Source organism: Mustela lutreola, chromosome 18 (genome assembly GCF_030435805.1).
Source record: "Mustela lutreola isolate mMusLut2 chromosome 18, mMusLut2.pri, whole genome shotgun sequence".
In the NCBI taxonomy this organism is placed as follows: Eukaryota; Metazoa; Chordata; class Mammalia; order Carnivora; family Mustelidae; genus Mustela; species Mustela lutreola.
In genome coordinates this window covers 19,336,717-19,360,704 of record NC_081307.1, presented here as the reverse complement: position 1 = coordinate 19,360,704, position 23,988 = coordinate 19,336,717, and the positions used below count along the sequence as shown (strand labels likewise).

General features: G+C 37.2%; 1 protein-coding gene across 1 annotated transcript in view; it reads left to right on the top strand.

Moving 5' to 3' along the window:
• Nucleotides 1–23,988, top strand: part of VPS37A (VPS37A subunit of ESCRT-I) — a 54,535-nt gene that overhangs the window by 5,981 nt on the left and 24,566 nt on the right. Inside the window, exons 2-4 of the mRNA XM_059156033.1 lie at nt 14,861–14,935; nt 17,013–17,127; nt 17,765–17,865. Coding sequence (XP_059012016.1) covers nt 14,861–14,935; nt 17,013–17,127; nt 17,765–17,865 — 291 coding nt within the window. The remainder of the gene's footprint in view (nt 1–14,860; nt 14,936–17,012; nt 17,128–17,764; nt 17,866–23,988) is intronic.

Genomic DNA, 23,988 nt, shown 5'->3' with positions numbered 1-23,988 from the left:
CCCATAATTAAGTGGATCGTAATTTGATACATTAAATCATATAGTCCATTTATAACCCATGATTAAATATTATAGTTGCACAGTATATGAGATAATGAATCATATTATCATTTAAGAAAATCTTAACTGTATAGATCATAACACCTCAAGTACTCTCTTTAGTTAACTTTCCCCTTAGTAGTGTCAGTCCATACTTGCTTAAAAGAATTAACCACTAGCAGTCATTTCTTCATTGCTAGTTTAATCCAGCCACATCTACTCTTCCGCTCATGCCCCTCAACTCCTTCCAAGCCCTATACTGTCTGTTACCTAAGCCAAAAACCTGGTCATCCTGTTTCCACTCAGTCTAGCCCTACTACCAATGGGTTCTAACTGTTTTCTCTGCCTTCAGTCTTGATTTTTTTTTCCCCCACATGGCCATCAGAGTAGTCTTTCTAAAATTCAAATATGACTCGTGTACTCCTTTCAGTAGTTTCTTAATTCTTGCTCAGAAAAGCCCAGCCTCCTTAGCTTAATGCGTGTGTTTTCACAGAAGATGGTGATGTGACTAATGGAAGCAGTCAACAGACTGTTAAAAAACAAAATTCAGTTGAGTTAAATTTGAAGATATAGTTGGCTTTACTTGATTCATGAATTGGACAGCATCACATCTAGCAAGTAGAGGGGAACTCTAAGGAGTTGTTCCAAAAGAAAGGTTTTTGTACTAAAGAGAGTGGGACAGGGAAGTTATTAGCAAAAGTAAAGAACTGTTCCAGGTGAAGTCACTTTCCCTTGGGGGGAAGGACAAGGAGTTTTATTGGATTACTTATCTTCCTTTGGGGATGGAGAGGAAGGGTCCATATGACAGATTACTTCATTAGGGCTGATCAGGAATTTTCTGGAGGCAGGGTGACTTGGCATGAGAAGCTCCTTTTTGAGCCTTTGGTTTTCTTTTTAATAATTTCTCCCCCTTTTGATCAGACTTTCAGCTTAACTAAGGGATGTAGTCAAAATTTAAGGCTTTAGCACTGCTCTCAGCTATGGCTCTGAAGTTCTCCCAAGTTTTTGTTGCTTCTTATGACATCCATAGGTCATGACTTTATTGCTTAACACCTTGATATTGTAACCCAAAACTGGGTCCACCTCTTGGTGGGCGTCAGCAAAAGTACAACCATGTCAAAGAGTGGAAAAGGAGAAATTTTACTTGCAACAGGTAAGGAAAATACTGGGAATATTTCCCAAAGCATTGTCTCTCCAAACAACAAAATTAGGGAAGTTTTAAGCTTAAGAGTGCAGACATTGGTGGAGGGACTTTTCAAAGGGCGGTTCAGTACAGAATTAGGGCAAAAGTCATTGTAAGTTGAAGGAGTCCAAGTTCTAGTTGACTGATGTTAAGAGAGCCAGCAAGGGTCAGCATCAGGAATTCTCTGGCTCCAGTTAGCGTGTTGTTGAATGCTCAAGGTTGGGTGACCGGGGCGGGGGGGGGAGGGGGTCAGAATTAAAACAAAACAAAATGACTTAAGAATGTACCTTAGGTCAGCTTTCACTTTTGAACCAGTGCTGGAGTTTTACCATTGATTTATTGTCACTGATATGGCTAGACTATTTCCTGGCCTGATAGAGAATGATGCAAACTCCTAAGGTTTTATGTTCCTTTGCAATTCCCGTGGCTTCTGCAAGAAGTGCTCTTGGTCACGTAGAGCCAGTTGATGGGGCATAGGCCATAAAAATAGCTGGGAACCTAAAATGACTTTTGTTGTGTCCCCAAAGCTGTGCCTCTTCTTTCTTTTGGTGGGGACTTTTAGCGATATCTGTCTATAGTGTACACAGGTCACAGGAGTGGGTTATTCTCGTCTCTTTGACTCTGAGGTTCTGGTCTTGGAGATCATCTGCTTGGTAGTCAGCAACTGCAAATACATATTTAAAGCTTTTGAAAGGATACGGTGCACCAGGGAGATTTTTATGACAACTGTAAACAGGGTAATTCCCAGTTTTTGGAGTGCACTTTGGAGCTCTTGTCCCTAAGACCCAAACCAGTCAAAGAAAGACCTTGTTGAAGGAGTCACTCAAGGCAAGTGGTTTGCTCGGTGATTTTATATAATCGAGTTTCAACTACCCCAGAAGTATTAATCCACAAGCCGACAGCAGGTGATGTTCATAGCAGATAACCTTACTCAGCTAAAAGATAATCATGGGCTATCCTATTGTCAAGAACTTTGGGGGTGCGGCGGGGAACTTTGGCCAGAGAATGTAAGGGTTTCTACTGGAAAGCTATTGCTTTAACAGTGGATTCTATAATTTCAGGAATTAAGAAGTTCCTGATCATAATCTCATTTATATGTATCCCCAGCCAGGGTGGTAGGGACCTGCCCAAAGGAGTGAACGCTGAATCATGAAAGCCTCCTGGTAGGTCCTTTCTAACTCAACAGTGTAAACTCAGGAGAGTCGGCCATTGAAATGTCTTATTTTGCTTGTGAAAAGTTAGGAGCACGGTTAGATTTTTTTCCTAGCCTGCAATAAAAGTTGGCTCTAAGTTCCAGAGATTACATCCTTAGCAGTGGCCAGGGAGATACAGACAAGGGTGTTATCTTTGCAGGCAAATACCAGAGTAAAGGTACAAAAAGGAGAAGGGTTTCATGGTTTCATGTTTAGTTAAAGTATGAAGCCTTGATTTGTTGTGTTGTAATTTTAGAAGTAGTCTACCTCAGTGTCAGCTACTTCCTTGGCAATTTGATCCAGAGGTCTCCAGCATCTTTGAGTTTGTAGCAGTGGTCTGGAGCACTTTGTAAGGATCCTTCCAACAAGACTTAAGTGCTGTCTTCCTCTGATACCGTTTTCAGAATACTCAGTCACTAGGCCCTTGACTATAACCAGTGAATTGGGATCTGGAAAGGAGTTTCTACCCTGTTGTTGATGGGCTTGAGCATGAGACATTAGACACTTGTAGTTTTTGGTTCATATTAGCATGAGACACAGGATCAGCCAATAGATATTGGTCTGCCAGTGACTATCTTGTGTGGATTAGGTTTGTTCAGTTTGTTTTCCAAATGGGGTACTCTGCTTAGTCCACAGTATCAAAGGTCAGGGAGGCCCAGTAGTTTCAAGTTGGGAAATTTTAAGAATCTCATTAGTTTTCTTGACCTTGTCTGGTTGAGGGTGATAGAGATTGTGATAATTCCAAGAAGTTTGCAGACTTTTCATGAAGGCTTGAAAATTTCTTCCAGAGAAGTGGGTGCCTTGATCACTGACTGGATATTGTGGAAGGTATACCCTAACCGGGAAACATTGTCTTTTTCTTTGCCACTGGGAGGACATTAGCTTTGCAACAGGGGAAGGCCTCAGTCCATTCGGAAAACGCAGTAACAAGAACGTATTGATAACCCACACTAAGAGGCAGTTGAATGCAGCCCAGCAGCAGGTGTTCGAAGGGTCCAGAGAGAGGAGATGTGAGGCCTCTTGGTACAAAATTATTTTTCCAGGATTATGGTCCTGACAGGTAGAAATCTCGCCATCAGTGTTAGTTCATCATTTTAGTCATCTTACGTGCACTATGGTAGGTGAAGGAATGCAAAAACCGAAAACTGGGATTTGTCTGGAAGCTGAAAATTACAAATCAGCCATCTTTGGTTTCCCGTAGCCCCAGCTGTTCATTTGTCTTACAGCCATTGCTGACCCATCTTAATGTCTCTGATTCAAGAGCAGACTTCGGTTACAAGGACATTAGGATGGCAGAAATCTGACAACGAGGGGCCAGTTTTTGTAGAAGTGAAATGAACTTTATGCACATATGCCACAATCTTACAAATACAATATGAAGAAGACATAGTATTACTTCTTACTTGATGATGCTTCCCATGTCATTTAATACATCAGAAAAGTCTAATTAGTTTAACAGGGTTTTTTTGGAATGTTCCAGGGACACTTTTGGAAGCACTCCAAAATTTCTTACCAGTCAAAAAGACTTCATTTAGAATTTGGTTTTGGGAACTTTGTCAAAAATAACCCCCCCCCCCAAATAAATAAATAAATAAAGTTTTTAAAGTTTGCTTAAATATAGATCACAGATAATTATGAAATTTAGTATTTAAAAGGTAAAGATACTTTAACAACCTATTATCAAAAGCAGATCCAAAGTCCCCAAAAGAGCCTTTGACATTTTAACAGAGAAAATAAAATTCTACTTTTGTACCAACTTGTTTTTGGTATTAAAACTTACTCATTTTAATCTTAGTCCTGACCTTTCCAAAGATACCTTTTTCACAAACTTTAAAAGTTCATTTTTGTTTTTTATGTTCAGATTTTGCCCTCTTCTTTTTCTTTAAACAACGACAGCCTCACTTTAGGACAAAGTTACCATTTTTTCCTTCAATGAGAAAATGCATCTCCATTCCTTATTCCTTCTCATACCAAAAACACACATTTTACTTTCTTCATATACAAAGATGTTTCCTTTGTAGGAGTTGTAATAACATTCATTAGAATCCTTAGCCCTTAGAAATCTTCATTTCTAGTGAAAACTAAGAAGTAACAAATGAGATGATGAAATGATGAATGAAAAATGCTTACCAGCATTTTTTAGATTGGCAAATTATGAAAACACTTCATAATTTCTAGAAATACATGCTTTTTTCAGTTTTCCAGTGTGGAATTAACAAACCTAAATATCTTTTAGTTTCTTTGTAATAAACCAAAAGTAAATAAGCCTATGTTCAATAACAGTATTTTACCTTACTTGGAAATAATCTGAATATTCAATATATTTCCATCATTTAAATATTTTATTTTTCATATTACTGTAATTATTTGAGAGAGTATGAGAGAGCACAAGGTTGGGGGGGGGGGTCAGAGGAAGAAGCAGGCTCCCCGCCATGCCAAGAGCATGATGTGAGGCTGTGGGATCATGGCCTGAGCTGAAGGCACTGAGATACGCAGGCGCCCACATTTCCATCATTTAATTTAATTTAGCAAGACTCCAAAATTTTCAAGCAAAAGAGATTTGGAAACTTTTTTTAAGCACCCATATACCATAAAGTATAATTGCTAAAAAGCTTATCTGTAAATTTCTGTATCCCACTTACATCTAAATCATTTTCCCAAACAATCATGTTTAGATTACTTACAAAACTTTATGAAACATTAGACAAAATCAGCCATGATTCTAAGGTATTTTTGCTGACAAATTATAACGGATGTAATTAAATCAGGTAGAGTGAAATTTATCTCCATTATATTCAATATTGATAACTCTAGAGACAAACCTGCTTTAATTAAACCAATGAATTTAAACTAGCTTTAATTTACTAGAAGATTATCCCAGTACTTGAAAAACATGTGGGTGTTTTTGTTATATTTCTGAGAATTTAATTTGTATAAGCAGTAAATTTTCCTTAAGCCAATTTAATAGATCTTTAAGCCAACTAAATTTACAAATTAATTTTAAGAATACCATCTGGTGGTAGAACATACCATACATTTACTATATATAGAAAGAGGCTCACGTAAACATACGGATGCTGAGAGAGATCCCATAGCTTATAGCTTTAAATTGCTGCCACGAATTAGGTATGAAAACACAAAACTCACTAGTTATAAAAGAAACTACATCTAAGTTTTTCCATATTGTTTTTTAATTGTAGGGCTAAGTTTTAATGTAATATGAAAGTCTGAACTCATACTTAAAAAAATTTTTTTAGTGTAGGTGACACACACTGTTATATTAGTTTCAAGTCTACAACGTTATGATTCAGCTTCTCTGTACCTTATGCTCATTATAAGTGAAGCTAACCATTTCCTGCCATATAACACTTATTACAGTATCATTGACAGTATTTCCCATGTTGTGCCTTTTATTCCCATGACTTAGTCATTCGGTAACCGGAAGCCTGAATCTCCCACTCCCCTTCATGTATTTTATGCATACCCCTACCCTCCTTCCATCTGGCAGCTGGTTCTGTTTTTTGTATCTTTATTCATTTGTTTTTTTAGATTTACATTTGAGTGAAATCATATGGCATTTATTTTTTTCAATTTGATTTACTTCATTTATCATAATACCTTCTTGGTCCATCCATGTTGTCTCAAATGGCAAGAGCTAATCTTTTTTATGGGTGAGTAATATTCCATTGCATATGGTACCATATCTTATCCATCCATCTATCGATGGACACTTAGGTTGCTTCCATAGCTTGGCTACTGTAAATGAGGTGCATGTATCTTTTCAAATTAGTTTTTTGTTTTCTTTGGATAAATACCTAGTCTTGGAATTACTGGATCAAATAGGATTCCTATTTTTACTTTTTTGAGGAACTTCCACACTGTTTTCCACAGTGATTGTACCAGTTTACATTCCCACTCATAGTGCATGAGGGTTCCTTTTTCTCCATATCCTCACCAGTACTCGTTATTTCTTGTCTTTTTGATTTTCTCCATTCTGACATATCTAAGGTGATAACATATTTACAAAACAGATGTAGCTGTTTTTAATTCCTCAGACAATTAAGTTACCACCTAAATGGTGTCAAAGGACACTCACACCTATCCACCTATGTGTTTTCGCCCATCTGGGTACATTTAGCTTAGGGGAGAAGTCTCAAAAAAAGAAAAAAAATTCATTTCAGGCTCTGAATATCAGCTTCTAGTTTGGCCATATTCCTTTCTTCTTTCTTTCCTTCCTTCCTCCCTTTCCTTCTTTTTTTCTTTTTAGGATTTCATTTATTTGAGAGAGAAAAGAGTGAGCAGCAGTGAGGGGCGAGGAGGAAAGAGGGAGAGGGAGAAGCAGACTCCCCGCTTAGCAGGGGCCCCAGTGTGGGGCTTGACCCCAGGACCCTGGGAACATGACCTGAGCTGAAGGCAGATACTTAACAACTGAGCCACCCAGGCACCCCGAATTTAGCCACATTTCTGATTACAGAATTAATAAATCCTCTCAAGTATCTCGTCAGGATTTAGCTAGGATATCCAGTAAATATTTCTGGAGGTTTTAAACAATCTCAGAGACCCTAGCAGCATCCTCGGAGAGGGTGCAAAAGATAAGATCTTTACCAGATCTAGAGTCACTCAACAGATTTAGCCAAACACAACCTGAAAGCCAAGCCAAATTCTTAGGACATAAAACAAGACAATTAAAAGAAGGGAGTAGCTGTACTGGGGAGACAGAGAATTAATAATCAATAGTTCTGGTTTAGAAAGGAAGGGAATATCTTATTTTTTTTTTTCTCTCTGTATTGGGCTCAGGAGGTAATTTATTTACAAGACCTTTTGAGAATCCTCTGTGAGTTTAAAAAATCATTTAACTATAGCTGTTAGTTTGGCCTTTAACTGAGGATTGAAAAATATCTATAGGGGATTTCCTGTAGCCTGTGGTGGTCTTTATCTCAGTGGTAACTAATAATTTCTTCAGAATCAAAAGACGATTCAGATAGAGGATTACTAGAAAGAGTACTCAAATAAAAGAAGAGAGCAGAAGGAATTAATGCAGTCTTATATGTTAGTCTGAGTCTTCTCTTCTAGGTACCTTTCTTTTTCATTGTCCTTTTGCAGTGAATCAATGAAACTCTGGAATTTTGAAACCTTTTGGTGGCTCCTGCATACCAAATAAAATAGGTATCCCATTCTGTTTAAGAACCCTTGCTTTCAAGTGTACTTCTTAGATCATTTCTCTAATTGGAGCATTGATCATAATAGCCATTGTAATCCTAGGTTGATTTTAGTAAGATCTTGTGGTTTAATTAAAAATTCATGACTTCTGGGACTACAGTTTTTAGACATAAAGTAAGCAGGTATGCCAGAAGTTGGCCTGTTCAACTCTGGATATGGAGAATCCGCCCTCCCCCACTTTTTTTTTTTTTTTTTTTTAGCTAGGCCTCTGGGTTTCTCAGAATCAAGCTAATACCCAAGGGGGACATGAAATGATGTTGGGAATTGTGAGGTGTTTTGCAGTGTACCTCACTGCACAGAAATTGTCTTGAGGCTGGTAGGTGACCTAGTGTCAATCTAACCCATTAATGTGACTAGCTTATTTTATCCCAGAGGTTTTGCAGAGATGGCGAGTGCTCTAATAGCCTTTGAATTTAAATGCTTAACCCATATCTACCAGTGTTTGCAGCCTTATATCTGGCTTCTGAGACTCCCATTATCAATTAGTCTTTACAATACCACAAGTCAGGGCACCTGGGTGACTCAGTTGGTTAAGCCTATGCCTTCAGCTCAGGTCATGATCTCTGGGTCCTAGGATCGGCCCCACATTGAGCTCTCTGCTCAGCAGGGAGCCTGCTTCCCCTTCTCTCTCTATGCCTACTTGCCTCTCTGCCTACTTGTGATCTCTGTCAATAAATAAAATAAAAACAAACAAACAGGAAACAATATCACAAGTCTCATACTGGACCCAGTCCGGCTCACATCGGACCCATTCTATTCCCACACCCAGTCTGGTTCTTTTTTTTTTTTTTTTTTTATTTTTTTTTTTTTTTAAATTTTTTTTTTTTTAAGATTTTATTTATTTATTTGACAGAGAGAAATCACAAGTAGATGGAGAGGCAGGCAGAGAGAGAGAGAGAGGGAAACAGGCTCCCTGCTGAGCAGAGAGCCCGATGTGGGACTCGATCCCAGGACCCTGAGATCATGACCTGAGCCGAAGGCAGCGGCTTAACCCACTGAGCCACCCAGGCGCCCCCCAGTCTGGTTCTTAAGTCAGACCCAGTCCAACTCCAGCCAGTGGCCACCAGCAGTTCCCAATGTAGGCTGAGCAGCAGACTTTAGTACTTGGAGGCTCTAGACTGGAACTGGGGAAAGAACTAAACCATCAAATGCCAGTCAACGGGAACTGCAGACTGGAACTGGAGAAGGGATTCCAGTGTGGAACTGTAGACTGCACCAAGGGCTAAGGACTGCAGCTTTGTTAGAGCCTCGTCTAGGCTGCTGATTCCTTAACCCTGGACCGTGTAGACTGATTCCTTAACCCTGGACTGGAAAACCAGTTAGACCCAAACTCAAATGCAAAGAAAGTGGAGCTCAAAACCCAGAGCTGCTCACTGAGGGTCCTTGGAAATGAATGGCAAGATAGTGAACTCAGAAGGGTTCACAGAGTGCCAGGCCTCTGTTTCCCTTTATCCCCAAAGGTCTTTAGAAGTTCACTTCAGATCCTTTTGCTGCCACCAAATCTGTTAAAAATCAAAGCCCAAGTAAATTTTGAAGAGGTAAATGATTCATGAATTGGGCAGCATCCCATCTAGCTAGTAGTGGGAGCTCCCAGTAGTCGTACAGAATGTAGGATTTTTATTACGACGAATGGTGGAGCACGGAAGTTACTAGCAAAGTAAAAGAAAGGATTCTACCAGCCAAGGGCACCTTTCCCTAGGGGTAAAGGTCAGGGGGTCTAATTAGGTGGGGTGTTATCTGGGGGCAGAGGATGGAGAAGGCCCATGTGACAGATCACCTCTTTTAACGCTATTTAGAAAATTCCTGAACTAACTGACTGGTTAAGACTACAGTTCTAAGGGGGCGCCTGGGTGGTTCAGTGGGTTAAGCCTCTGCCTTTGGCTCAGGTCATGATTCCAGAGTCCTGGGATCGAGCCTCACATCGGGCTCTCTGCTCAGCGGGACGCCTTTTTTCCCCCCTCTCTCTGCCTGCCTCTCTGCCTACTTGTTATCTCTGTCAAATAAATAAATAAAAATCTTAAAAAATATAAAGACTACAGTTCTAAGGAGGTTGCAGTTAAGTTAGGTATTAAGCTCCTTTGTGGTGACTTGGCCCAAGTGTCTCCATTTTGGCCCTCTGTTTTTCTTTTTAAAGGGACCGTGAGGATGTGAAGTTTTTAATGGCACAGGATATGGAGACTTTAGATATGCAACGTTATTTCATATATGAAATTTTTCCTATGGTGTTTCTTTTATCTAGAATGTCTGCTTCATTTTGCTGATTCTCTTTCCTGCATGTTAATTCTTACTTGAATTTTAAATGTAGTTCAGATATTATTTTATTTCCTGGAAGACGCCACCACCCCTACACCACCTTGTTGCAGTTAGGTGCTTTCATTTGTGTTCCTATAGCTCTTTGCATATCTGTTTCATTGTCCTGTGTTCCACACAACACTGTTCAAAGAATACTTTGAAATACGTGGTCCATGTCAAACAGATTGAAAAAAAAAACAAAAAATCATGTGCTTTAGAATTTCCCAAAGCCTTTAATAAGCTAAAATGCATCAGTCTTCTTAAAGAAAAGAATATGTAGTATGAAACATTTTCCAAACATCACTAAACCATTTATTTGAGCTATTTATTTTAAATTTCCAGTGTCATTTTTTCATTTTCATATCAGTTGCATTGTCTGTGTGTGAATGCAAGTGTTCTTTTGTTTCTCTGAGGATATTACACAAATTTGGAGTCTTCTGTTTGCTCAATTCACTTTTGTATTTTGGGCTTCTTGAGTTTAGTGGCTGCCTTGCTTCGGTTTACTTTGTTTACACTTCTTTGATGTGTTTATTTCTGTGTTTGAGATTCCTTGTTGACATGTTGGTGGATATTTATCTCTGTTTATTATAGTTTGCCTCTGGTGATGAATGAAAAAGAATGATTTGCTCCAATATGAGACAAGCTGATAGTTGTCTTCTGGATAGAGGCTCTGTGCAACTCAGTAGCTTCCTAAAGCCCTGCCACTTTTGAGGCTACTTTGGTTACAGATATTAGTGCCACCTACTGGTTGGAACAAGGAGGGAAAAGAGGAGAGTGCTGTATCCTACCTGTTGCACACATCTTCCCATTCATTACCCCTAGAAATGCTTCCCCCCAGCCTTCCATACTCTTGGTGTGCATTGACTTTCTTTAAAGGCTTGGAAGACCTTCATACTGTGCCTACTTTGTGTTGGTCTTACTTTTAGCTTGTCATCAGTTCCTGTGTTTGCTTTTTTCTTTCTTTCCTTTTTTTTTCCTTAATATCACCCTTTTCCTTAAATCTAATCCCATCTTTTTTATCATATAGGAATTCCTCAGAATTTGTCTGCTTTACTCTTTGCTTTCCAGCACTGTTACATATTTGGTTGTTTCGTCTTTTGTGATGTTTCCTAGAGATTTAGGAGGGAAAGGGAAATTGCTTAATCTCAATCTACCATCTTTACTGAAGCATCTGAGTCCTTTATTTGTAAGGTGCACCTATAAGCATTCCTTGATTTACCCAACACTGAGAAATGCACACTATCAGTATCTTGAATAGACCCTTTTTAGTCATTTGGTTGTTTCTTCTTACTATGTGCCCCTTCAGAGACCACACATATTTCTGTGTTTATGTTTCCTTGCAAGATGGCGGATATTTGGTAGCTGTTTAGTTGAACCAAGTCTTTCTTATGAAATTTAAGTTGACACAAAGTGTGTAGTTGAAGATAAGTGATTGTACTACAAAAGGAATCTCTTAACCATAACTAGTGCTTCTGTGGCATCTCGGGGTCTATTTGTTTATAGTTTCAAGGACTATCAAAGAAATGATGCCAATTAATCACACATTTGACTAACAGTTATCCGTTGTTTCAGCTTTTTTTAATCCCAGACCTATTCAGAGTCAATGAAGCAATATCATAGTAATTCACTTCTCTTAGAGAACCTAGAACATAAAAGTATTAATGGAAGGTCATTCAGATTTGCTCTTATAGTGTGATTACAGTATTACTTTAAAATTTATGTGTGTATTTACATCCAAAACACTTCTGTCAGCTCAAAGATAAGGCTCAAAGAATGTTAAAGCATTATTTATAATAGTAGAAATTGGAAACAGTCTCAATAATTGTAGAGAATAGGTTAAACAATGTAGTAAAATATTGTTTATAGCCATTTAAAAAAGACAATGTAAAAACAATTTACTGATTCAGAAAAGAGCAAGTTATAGATTGTGTAGACAGTTCAGTTGCATTTTGTTTTATACAAGGCTGTGAATATAGAAAGATTAGGTTATATACCGTTGTGTTAGAGGTTATCTTGGGTATATGGCTTCCTATGTGATTTTTATATCTTCTTTGCTTGTTCTCCTCCTGCCCCATGGGAGTGAATCATTTTTAGATAAGTTTTTTTGTTGTTTTTCTTCCCCCAGAATTTATTAGGGAGCCTGTGAGTGGTGGGGTGCGGGGGAGGGGAAGGGTGGCAGGCAGAAGGAGAGGGAGAGAGAGAATCTCCTCTCGCAGTGCTGAGCCTGATCTGGGGCTTGACCTGAGCCAAAATTAAGAGTCAGATGCTTAACTGATGGAGCTACCCAGGTGCACTTAGAATAAGTTTTTTAAAAAGTTATTTAAAATAGTAAAAAATCTGAAATCACATTGTGAGTATTCAGGGAATGGTTCTTGTTTTAATTAAGCAAACTGACAGATTAATAGGAGAAAAGCATACAAGCTTTATTTAATGTAAGTTTTACGTGAGATGAATGACTTAATAATGAAGCAAAGATCCAAAGAAATAGACCTGAGTTTTTTATGCTAGGTTTGATGAAAAGTGTGCAGGCATGGAAGAATATGATAGGTTAAGGAATATGAGGTAATTGTAATAATCAAGGGTGTATGGGGGCAGGTAAGCAAGGTTGTTAGTATTCTTTTTGGTGTCTCTTTGTGTTTGAGATAAGGACGCTACTTTCCTCTTGGTATGAGGATGGCATATTTCACATGAGGATTTTTATGTTCTCTTTCAGGGAAGAAGTATGAGGCAGGGAGGAGGTTAGAGTAGCCTTCCTGCTTCTCTTTTCTCAGACTCCTTCCACTGAAAATATTCAAGATGCTGAAGTGCCATGTTTGTCAGTAGCATGGACTGAACTCCCACAATTGTCATCACTAACCCTATACTGGAATTTGTTAATGATAGTTCACTTCACTAATATTACAAGTATGGCTTTCAATTATTTATTATACCTCATTTGTGAAGGAAGCTTGTCAAAACTTAATGTCAGCATTCTAATTGTAGAGACAATGAAAACACTCCTCACCAATAATTTAAGTAAAAATTAAGCAAATTCACTTAAATTTGTTTGCTATAAAAATGCACTAAAAAATGGAATTAAAACTTGGATACTACACATTTAGACAGCTCCAACCTAGATGCATGTTCAAAATGTATATTTGATAATAGCTAACATGTGATAATAGCTAACATGTGATAATAGCTAACGTGATAATAGCTAACATTTGATAATAGCTAACATTTGATAATAGCTAACATTGAACAATTATTATGGTATTTTGGGGTGGACTTTAGGAGCATTCTCTCATTTACTCTAACGACTGTTTTAGGTAGATAGGTATTTTTAACATCCCTATTTTCCATTTGAGAGATAAGACTTAGGTTAAGTAACTTGCATATGATCACGTAAGTAAGGGGTTTAGAGGGAGAATTTGAGTTGGGGGAGGTTGACTTAAGAAGTCAATGAAGATGTTCTGTTTAGCTTAGAGTTGATGGATGCCAGTTTCCCTTGAAGCATTTATACCTTAGAGTCCTAATATAATATAAAGGAATAGAAAACTTAAGCACTTAATTGATTATAAGGTGTTCTACGACTGAGGAGGTTGTCAGTATTCTAGTCCATAACTGAACCCCAAAGAGAAACCTCTATAAAACAGTGGAAGTCCTAATATTGAATATCTTTTTCAGTTAGTTCTCAGCTGTTTCTTCATCTCAATCCTAACCCCATTCCATGGACGTCAGTATAGAGGCATTAGTGGAAGCAACTAAAAGAATGAAAAGTTAATTATCATGTAACACTAGATCTTCCAGTGGTATTCATGCTTGAAAAAGTTTCATGTCTTTTTGAATATTAAGGTTCTTCTCAGCCTTAACTCAGGAATACTACTTAACATTTGAATTTGAAGTAAGTCCCCAGAAGATTTGGTTGCTAGATTATAATTGTAATAATGTATCCCTGCAATTAGCAATAAAGTAAATTAAATTCTAAATCTAGAATGTTAAAATACAAGGAAATCTGAGTTGGCAATTCTATTTAGTGTCTACTAGCCAAGACTTCCAAAACACTGAGTTAAATAAGATAGGACTTTTTTTCTCACACAAAAAAGAAATGCATTTTGACAATTCTTTAGTTATTAAAGACCCAAGCTACTTCTTTCCTTCTGCTTAGCTCTCCCTAGTGTGTGGCTAACATTCTCAGGGTCATTCATGGTCCAGGATGGCTGTTAGAAGTGCCCCTATCAGGTAGAGTCAGAAGAGGCAAATGGACTCATACTAGGTTTTTTTTCCCCCCTTCTAGATGCTTTCCAAATAATTCTATCCCACAGCCTCCCTGTATCTATCTTATTGGCTGGAACTTAAGTCTATAGCAACAGCGAGCTGCAAAAAAAGGCTAGAACATTGCTACTCAGAGTAAAATCACTTTTCTCACTTAGGAAGAAGGGGAGGTTATTTGTTTCTGGAAAGCAGCCAGCAGTCTCTGTCATAAGACAGCCATAAGATATAAGACAGTTTAAAGTATTAAGACCCAGACCCAGACTTCCCTATCTGTCTATATAGTTGGGAAGTGGCAGTGTTATAATCAGAGCCCAGGTGTCTTGGTGACTTATATTAGCCAGAGGGATAACAATTGTTTCTACTAATGTTGAATTAGATAAAGTGATAGTTAATCAATCTAGCATTAATATGAGAGTTTTTTCTTTGCCACTTTACCTGAGAATCTATCACCCTCTTCCACCTCCCCCAACACACACACACTTGGATATCTCAGAATATTATTGCCTTATTTGATAAATCTTTCTGTGTCATTTTTCCTTCAACATATGAGTTATATTGGCTATCTAGATTAGGTGATTAAAATTAATCATTTTAGTAGGCTCTAAAAACATTTAACATTCTTTAACATTTATGGTTTTATAACTTCAAGTGAATTTTTCTCTCAAATTTTTTCCTACAGTATAGCTGAAATACAGAAAGATGTGGAATACAGGTTGCCGTTCACCGTGAACAACCTGACCATTAATATTAATATGTAAGTAGAATTTATCCTATATTTTTTATGTACTAGTACTTCTAAAAATCCTTTCATTATTTTGTTTCTTAGTTATTAGAAGTAAATCTTTAATGTGAACTTACTTAAAATATTCCTTTTCTAGTATCTATACCTTACCAAAGTCACACAGTTTTGTGAAACAAAAAGAAAATTAAAAAAAAAATTTTTTAGAGATTTTATTTATTTGACAGACAGAGATCACAAGTAGGCAGAGAAGTAGGCAGAGAAAGAGGAGGAAGCAGGCTACCCGCTGAGCAGAGAGCCTGATGCAGGGCTCAATCCCAGGACCCTGACCCCCACTGAAGCCAGAGGCTTAAGCCACTGAGCCACCCAGCTGCCCTGTGAAACAAAAATTTTTAAAGACATCATTATAAAGTGTATGGTTATAAAAAAGAAACTATATAAGAAGAAATGCAGTAAGAAGATGTAATAATAGTGTTTAGTACTGTCATTGTTTTTATTGATTTGCACTAAAGTCTTTGCCGGAAGTAGCCTAAAAGAGAAAGGCTGAAAATGATGACAAACAATCAAAAGGATCATGTATGGAAAACTATTAGAGGTATATTCACCTCTGCATCAGAAACAAGTGAAAATATTCTAGTCTTCAGCAAGAGATAAACTATATCAACCAGAAAGTTCAAGGCTGAATTTGATCTACTAATTAAAGAAAAAAATTAAGATAAAAATTATAGTTGTGAGGTTATTTAAAAGACAGGACTGGATCGAATGATTTCTGAAGTACCCATATAACTATAAGTGTAACTATTAGTCTTTAATATGAAAATATTAAGTTATTACCTCAAATTGCATTAGGTGGCTGGGTGCTAGAGTAGGTGTTTGAATGAGGTAGGAAGCACCTAACTGAAGACAAGAACCATGGCTTATTCGTCTTCATATTTCCATTGTCTAGCGTAGTACCCACATGAAGAAGGCCTTATAAATCCTAGCTGAATAAGTGAATAAGTATGAATGTTTAATAGTGCCAACCATTATGCTGTGTTATCTTGATGAAGGAGCTTTTTCAATCCTCACAGCAGCGCTGCAAATTGGGCAAATTACAGACACATAGGTAGTGAATAGCATGGTCAGGATACAGACCCGGATTGTTTGGGCTCCAAAGGCCATTCATTATATTTTATTTACGAAACTAGTTTAACATCTTTAACTATTTGAATGAAGTAGTTTTATCTCCATCAAATGTCCTAGTAGGGCTAAGTAGGAAAAGTCAAAAAGGACCCAGTTTTCTTCATGACAATGCTGCTGGATAAATTATTTTCTGAGCTAACGGAAAACAAAGAGTCTTAAAGGGGCATATTCTTCTGAGTTTAGAGAGATTTAGAAATCAGACTTCCATAGCCAGTAAAATCCATTTAAGACATCAGTACTGAATTTTAAATTTGTGGCAGTTCATAAATGTTAATATTTTCTTTTTCTTTCTTTTTTGGTATTGAGAATTTACTGTTCTTTACTTGAAACCATGAGATTAACAGATGGGAGAGTTGTGTTAGTGGGGACAATTACAGGAGAGCCTTACAGAACCAAGGCATAATGACACCTACAGTGTTTTAATTGCAGTGCTTTTGCTTTTATCTACTTACTCTTTAAAAATTCAATAGATGGTATAATAATTCTTGGCAGTATTTCATAAGTAGGAAAACCGCAAAAAAATTATATGGCCAGAAACTGTGGTTCAATAGACAGACTGGTTACTATGGTTCACCTGATACAGATACTTGATCTGATTTTATCTGAGATTTTGCATGGCTTGGTATATTGTGTTCGGAAGCAATTAATTGACATGGTGTGAAGAATGTCTTATAACTCAGGGTATTCATATTTTACATTGATTTTACTGTATTGAATTGCTTTATAATCTTGTTGCTAAAGTATATCTTCTTGTATATTTTCAATCAACGACCATAATAGAGCACTTACTATTGTGAATAATTAATCCAGATGAAAGCATGAAAATTTAATTTGCTTTTAACTCTGTTTTAGAATTATGGTTATTGTAATATAACACTTGTCTTTTTTTCATCTGTTCTACATTTAACAGATTGCTCCCTCCACAATTTCCTCAGGAAAAACCAGTGATCAGTGTTTATCCACCCATACGACATCACTTAATGGATAAACAAGGGGTATATGTTACCTCTCCATTAGTAAACAATGTAAGTATATAGTATAATTTATAGTATATAGTATAGTACAAGTATATAGTATAATTTATTTAAGAGTAGTGTAACAGGTGTATTACTTTACTACTACATATTTTAGAAATCTAAAATGCACTTAAAATCTCATTTGGAGTAAGTAATTTAAAAAAAAGGTCACTGTATCTAAGATAATACTGATTTGAAGGTTATTTGTTTTTCTGTGATGAGGACCTGTTAATGTTAGAACTTTGGTTCACAGTAGATTTTTCTGTAGTTGTTAAAAGGGGATAAAATTCAAATATGCCTTAAAGTTCTTAGGATACATAAATGACTGATTAATGTGAAGGACTGTAACTTAAATGTACTCTCAGTATTGACCTTTAAACCTTCAAATTATTTTTTAAAAGTGTGGAAATATTTTAGCTCTGTTTTTGGTTAAATAGATTTTCAACTGATTTATGGTATTGAGTCTATAGGAAAATATTGTAAGTTATGGATAGCTAATCTGGTCATTTGACACAATATCCTTTGTTTTTCATTCAATTCTTGATGTGCAGAAGTAGATTTAAGATTAAGTTTTAGAATGACATTTATCCTAATAAGACTGACTCTGGAAGTGATTTTGATCATTCTGTATTGCTGTTAATTTTAGTTTACAATGCACTCAGATCTTGGAAAAATTATTCAGAGTCTATTGGATGAGTTTTGGAAGAATCCTCCAGTTTTAGCTCCTTCTTCAACAGCATTTCCGTAGTAAGTATATTTATATCAAAAAAAAAGTTTGTATAGATTTATTTTTATTTACTTTTATCAAAGTAACCATAATACAGTTTAATTTTTCAAATGATATTAAAAGGCACTTCTCTTGATTTCCACCTTCATGCAGATATATTCATACTTTTCAGAGGCAACTGTGTTTTCTTCTTTTAGCAGCTTTCCCAATATTTACCTCCATCTTTTTGAATAATTTAAACATAATATAATCATACATGTCTTGATTCTTTAATTTTAGGTAGTATATACATCAACTTCCTGTTATGATTGATGAGGATTTTAGTTATCTTTATCTTTCATAATGTTCCTTTCCCCTCATTTTCTTAGTGACCAATACCATGATCTTAAATTCATTTTGGTATTTTCATTACTTCGATTCTGTAAATATTCTCCATTGCTGAGCCAAGTACTTTGTTATGATTACATTTTCTTTATGATATAATTTTTTGCTTTTTCTGGAGCTAATAATTCCTTTTGTTTTTCCATTGGTTGTTTTATCTTTTTAGTTTTCCACATTCAGCAGCTCTGAAAAAGACCTCTCAGATTATTTTTCCACATCATCACACCGTGATGACATGTATTTTTCTTGTGAATCTGCAGTTTGGTTAGAGATTACTGGAAATAACTTGGTTTTGTTCCACTTTTTGCATTAGCTATTATGGCTTGAAGTCTAGGGGTTGGAATCCTCTCAAGGCTCACTTAATTTTCATGTCTGGCAGTTAAAGTCAGTCACAAAGTCCCACCCAGGTTCAAAAGGGAGGAAATAGATTCCATCTCTTGATAGAGTGGCAAAGATCAAGAGCTCTGTGGATATTTTGGAAAATACAGTCTGTCACAGTTCTTCTGGGACTAAGAATTTACTTTTCTCTTATATGCAGAAATGTACTCAGTCCCTTCCCCTAAAACTTCCGGACATTGTCACATTATAGAATCAGGCTCGTGTTGAGGGTCCAGGGTGTCTGTATCCAAGTCAGATTCAGGTATAGATGAGGTTTCTTGTGTATTTTCCTCAAGTGTAATTTTTTTGGTGTGAATTAAAGAGACAGGGTAGTGGGTAATTGTCCCTCACACACCTATCATAAGGTAGTACTGTAGGCCTAGGCTAACCGCTATAGGCCCTTCCTCTGAAAAAGAGAGAAAATGGGAGCTACTGAGGAGCCACTGGTTCATAGAAGTTCTGAATCCAGTTGAGCTTGTTGCCATTTCTTTGATTGGGACTTAGTTTCACTTAATGGGAATGATTGTTCATGGAGTAATCCTGGCTTCTTCAGTTTGCCTTCTGCATCATGCTTCCTTTCCATAAAATGTAGTCCTTACTTTGCAGATGAGCAGTTTTTTCAGCCTGCTTTCAGCATTATAGAAGTTAAGGGTCCACAGGCCACTTTTCATTTGATATTGTCTCTCTCTCCTTTAGACCAAGATGATAAAATTATTTAAATGTATTTGTGGTTTTCTTATGAATCCACTTTTTCATCTATTTCTTTAGACAAAATTAATACCACAAGTTTGCGAAATAAGCCATTGGGCTTCCCATCAGGCTGCTGAGAAACAACTTCCTTAAGATTCTTAGAAGCCCTCAAAAGCCTTTTTTTCCTTACCAGATAGTTCTCTAAGGCACTGCCTCAGTTTTTCAGATGGGTTAACAAAGAATCTTCCAGCCCACCCTGGGTTTCATTTTCTCTTTAAAGCTTTTTCTTAATTTGAGACTTTTGGAGAAGGCAGGAATGAGAGACATTTTTATTTTTTTAAACCCAGGAAACCTTCTTTCTTTATTTTTAGCAGTTCTTTCTTTTTCTCTTCTCTCAGGTTTTATTGCAGCCAACTAGAACTAAGGTGGCACCGTTAACACGGGCTGATCATCCAGTTCACTAAATACAGGCACACTGTGGATTCTGTTCCCAATCACCATAATAAAGTGAAAATCACAGTAAAGTGAATGAAATGAATTTTGGGGTTTCCCAGTGCATATAAAAGTGATGTTTGCACTATACTCTAACCTATTAAGTGTGTGATAGCATTATGTTAAAAAAAAATGTACGTGAAGGGGAGAGAGGTGAAGATGGTGGCGTAGGAGGATCCTAGCTTACCTTCCAGGAATTCCAGGAATACAGCTAGGTAACACTCACATCAGCATGAGTGATCCAGAAAATGACCTGGAGATTGGCAGGAGGAACTCCACAACCTAAGGGCCACATCAAAGAAGGTCAGATGCAATTTACTGTGGCTGTCTCTGGATGAGCGGAAGCCAGGAATACAGTGAGTGGTGAGAAACATGATCACTCCAGAAACCCTGCATGGGGATGACAACGAACCCCCAAAACATTTGGCTTTGAAAGTAAGAGAGGTCATTTTTGTGAGTTCTTAGAACCAATGGGACTTAAAGCCTAGAATTCTGAAAATCTGCAGGTTCATTTCTGGGAAAGCCTGGAGGGCCTTGGGAGGTGGAGTCCCTGCTCCTAAAGGGGCAGCACTCCAAACAGCCTGAACAGATACAGCAGAGAATCAGCAATCTGAAAAATGCCTGGGGCACATGGAAGGGAAAATGATTTATTCATCACAGAGCTTCTCCAGAGACATGGGGGTCTCAGAGAGACCCCTTAGAAAAAAGGAGCTGGCATATGAGCCCTGCCCCTTACCTTAAAGACATGCCACCTTTGGGAAGTAGTGAGGCACTAACACTCCCTACCTACCTTGCTTACATCAAGCCCTGCCCAACGTGCTTCATTAGATCCACCCTCCTAGTCACACTTGCTTCAGTCCTAGTACTGTGGGGTCCCTACCCCAGAAGACCTGCACAACCCTCGCCAACACCTTGACTCCTAACCCATATATTTTGCAGGGCATCAATCCTTGTAGCAAGCACGGTGGCAGGTGCTAGAAAAGCCTGAGGCACATCTTCTGAAAAGTACATGTCCCACCCAAGCACTCTGCAGATCTGCTTAGGCTGACCCAGGCCTGACAGCGGCTCCAGGTCTTACTTAGCAGGCCGACCAGTGCACCCCACTCCTCCTGGGGACAAAACACTGCCCACAGCAGGCAAAGAGCCACTGCAGAAAACTGGACTGAAGAGAAAAGGGGCAAGAACACAACAGGACACATAAAACACACATAGGAGACACCCCCTGAACTGCCAGGTCTTGGGGAACAGGGGGCATTGTACTGCAAAGCCCTCCAGAACCTCTTAATCATAAAGTATTACCTTCAAGAGCAACAGACATAGCTGACTTTCCTAATACAGAAAGACACACAGACAGGTAGACAAAATGAGGAGACAGAGAAATATGTCCCAAGGGAAAGAATAGAACCATACCACAGCAGGAGACCTAAGTAAAACGAATGTAAGTAATATGTCTCATAGAGAACCTAAAGTCTTGATCATAAAGATACTGGACTTAGAGAAAGAGTAGAGGACATCAGGGAGACCCTTAACAAAGAGATGGAAAAGAACCAATCAGCGATGAAGAACACAATATATGAAATTTAAAATGCACTTGATGGAATAAATAAAGAGGATAGATGAAATACAGGGACAAATTAATGACTTAGAAGACAGAATAATGGAAAGTAACCAAGCTGTATGAATGAGAGAAGAAAAATGTATGCAGATTGGGGATAGTCTTAGGGAATTCAGTAACTGTCAAGCATAATAACATTCACATTATGGGGATCCCAGAAAAAGAGAAAAGGGGGCAGAAATTTTATTTGAAGAAATAATAACTGAAAACTTAACCTGGGAAGGAAACGGATATTCAGATCCAGGTGGCACAGAGATCCTCCCAGAAACTCAACCCAAGGAGGTCCCATACCAAGACGTACAGTAATTAAAATGGCAAAAAGTCGTGATAAAGAAAGTGTTAAAAGCAGCAAGAGAAGACAAGATGGTTACATACTAAGAAACTGCATAAGGGTATTGGTGAATTTTTCATCAGAAACTTTGAATATATTATGCCATTCTCTTCTGACCTACAAAGTTTCTGATGTGCTAAGTTTCTAAAGTGCTAAAAGGGAAGAATCTGTAGTCAAGAATACTCTGTACAGGAAAGCTATCATCCAGAATAGAAGGAGAGATAAAGAGTTGCTCAGAAAAAGAAGAATAAAGGAGTTCATGACTGCTAAACCAGCCCTACAAAAAATATTAAATGGGACTCTGAGTCTATAGATGAGTGTATGACAAATGAGTGTATCTGTAAAAAAGGGTATCACAAAAGAATGTAAAATATGAAGCCAGATACATAAAATGTGTAAGGAAAGGAATAAAGAATGGGTCCAAACTTAAGTGATCATCAACTTAATATAGACTGCTATATGCAGAAAATGTTATACAAACCTAATGGTAACCACAAATTAAAAACCAGTAATAGATAAGCAAAGAATAGAGAAAAAGGAATCCAAGTGTATCACTAAAGAAAATCAGCAAACCATGAAAGAGAGCAAGAGAAGAAAGGATTAGAGAAAAACTAGATATAACCGTAAAATAAGTAACAAAATGGCAGTAAATACATAACTATCAAAATTACTTTGAATGTAAATGGACTAAACACTCCAATCAAAAGTCACAGGATGACAGAATTTATTTAAAAAAAAAAAAAAAAAAGACCCATTTATCTGCTGCCTAAACAGGTTCATTTCAGCCTTAAAGACAGGATCTTCCAGCAGATTGAAAGTGAGAGGATGGGGAAATATTTACCTTGCCAGTGGATGTTGAAAGAAAGGCAGAGTAGCTACACTCTTATTAGACAAAATGGACTTTAAAACAAGGGCTGGTAAGAGATAAAAAAAGAACACTATATAATAATAAAGGGGACAATCCAATAAGAGGATATGACAATTATTAATATTAATGCACCCAACTTGGGAATACCCAAATACATAAAACAGTTAATAACAAATATAAAGGAACTAAATGATAGTAATATAATAATTGTAGGGGGCTTTAACACCCCACTTAAATCAATAGTTATATCACCCAAACAGAAAATTAAGGGAACAGTGGCTTCGAATGGCATACTGGACCAGATTAATTTAACAGATATATTAGAACATTCTGTCCTAAAGTAGGAGAATACATATTCTTTTCAAGTGCACATGGAACATTCTTTAGACTAGATCACATATTAGGCCACAAAACAAGTCTCAACAAGTTAAAAAAGTTTGAACTCATACCAAGCATCTTTTCTGAAACTAGAAATCAACCACCAGAAAAAAATCTGGAAAGAGCAAATACATGGTAACGTGCTGCTAAACAGTTAATGGGTCAGCCAAGAAATCAAAAAAGAAATAAAAAGTTACATGGAAACAAATGAAAATGACAACACAATGATCTAAAATCTTTGGGTTGCAGCAAAAGTGGTTCTAAGAGGGAAGTTTATAGCAATATAGACCTACCTCAAGAAGCAAGACAAATCTCAAACAACTTAATCATATTTAATGGAGCTAGAAAAAGAACAAACAAAACTGAAAACCAGTAGAAGGAAGAAAATAATAAAGATTAGAGCAGAAATAAATAATAAACTAAACAAAAACAAACAAAAAACCCAATGGAACAGATCAGTGAAACTCAGGAGCTGTTTCTTTGAAAAAATCAATAAAATTGATAATCCTCTAGATTCATCAAGAGAAAAAGAGAAAGGACTCAAACAAAATCTGCAGCTTCCTCCCCCTCTCTCAGCCTTCACAGAACTGAAGAGTGTTAGGACCTTGCTTTGGATTAGGCTTTGGCTTAAGGGGATGTCATAGCTGATTAATCTTCTGTCTAATCCTCTAAAATTTTCTCCACATCTCCAATAAGGCTGTTTTACTTTTCTTATCATTTTGCATGTTCATTGGAGTAGCACTTCTGATTTCTTTCAAGAAGCCTTCCTTTCCACTTACAAGTTGGCTGTTTGGCCCAAGGGGCGTAGCTTTTAGCCTGTCTCAGTTGTTTTTTGTTTGTTTGTTTGTTTATTTATTTATTTATTTATTTATTTTAAACATTCCATCCTCACTAAACTTAATCATTTTGATTTAAAGTGGGAGACACGTGAGTCTCATTTTCATTTGAATATGTAGAGGCCATTGTTATTAATTGTCCTAATTTTATGTCTCAGGGAAAACAGAGGCCTG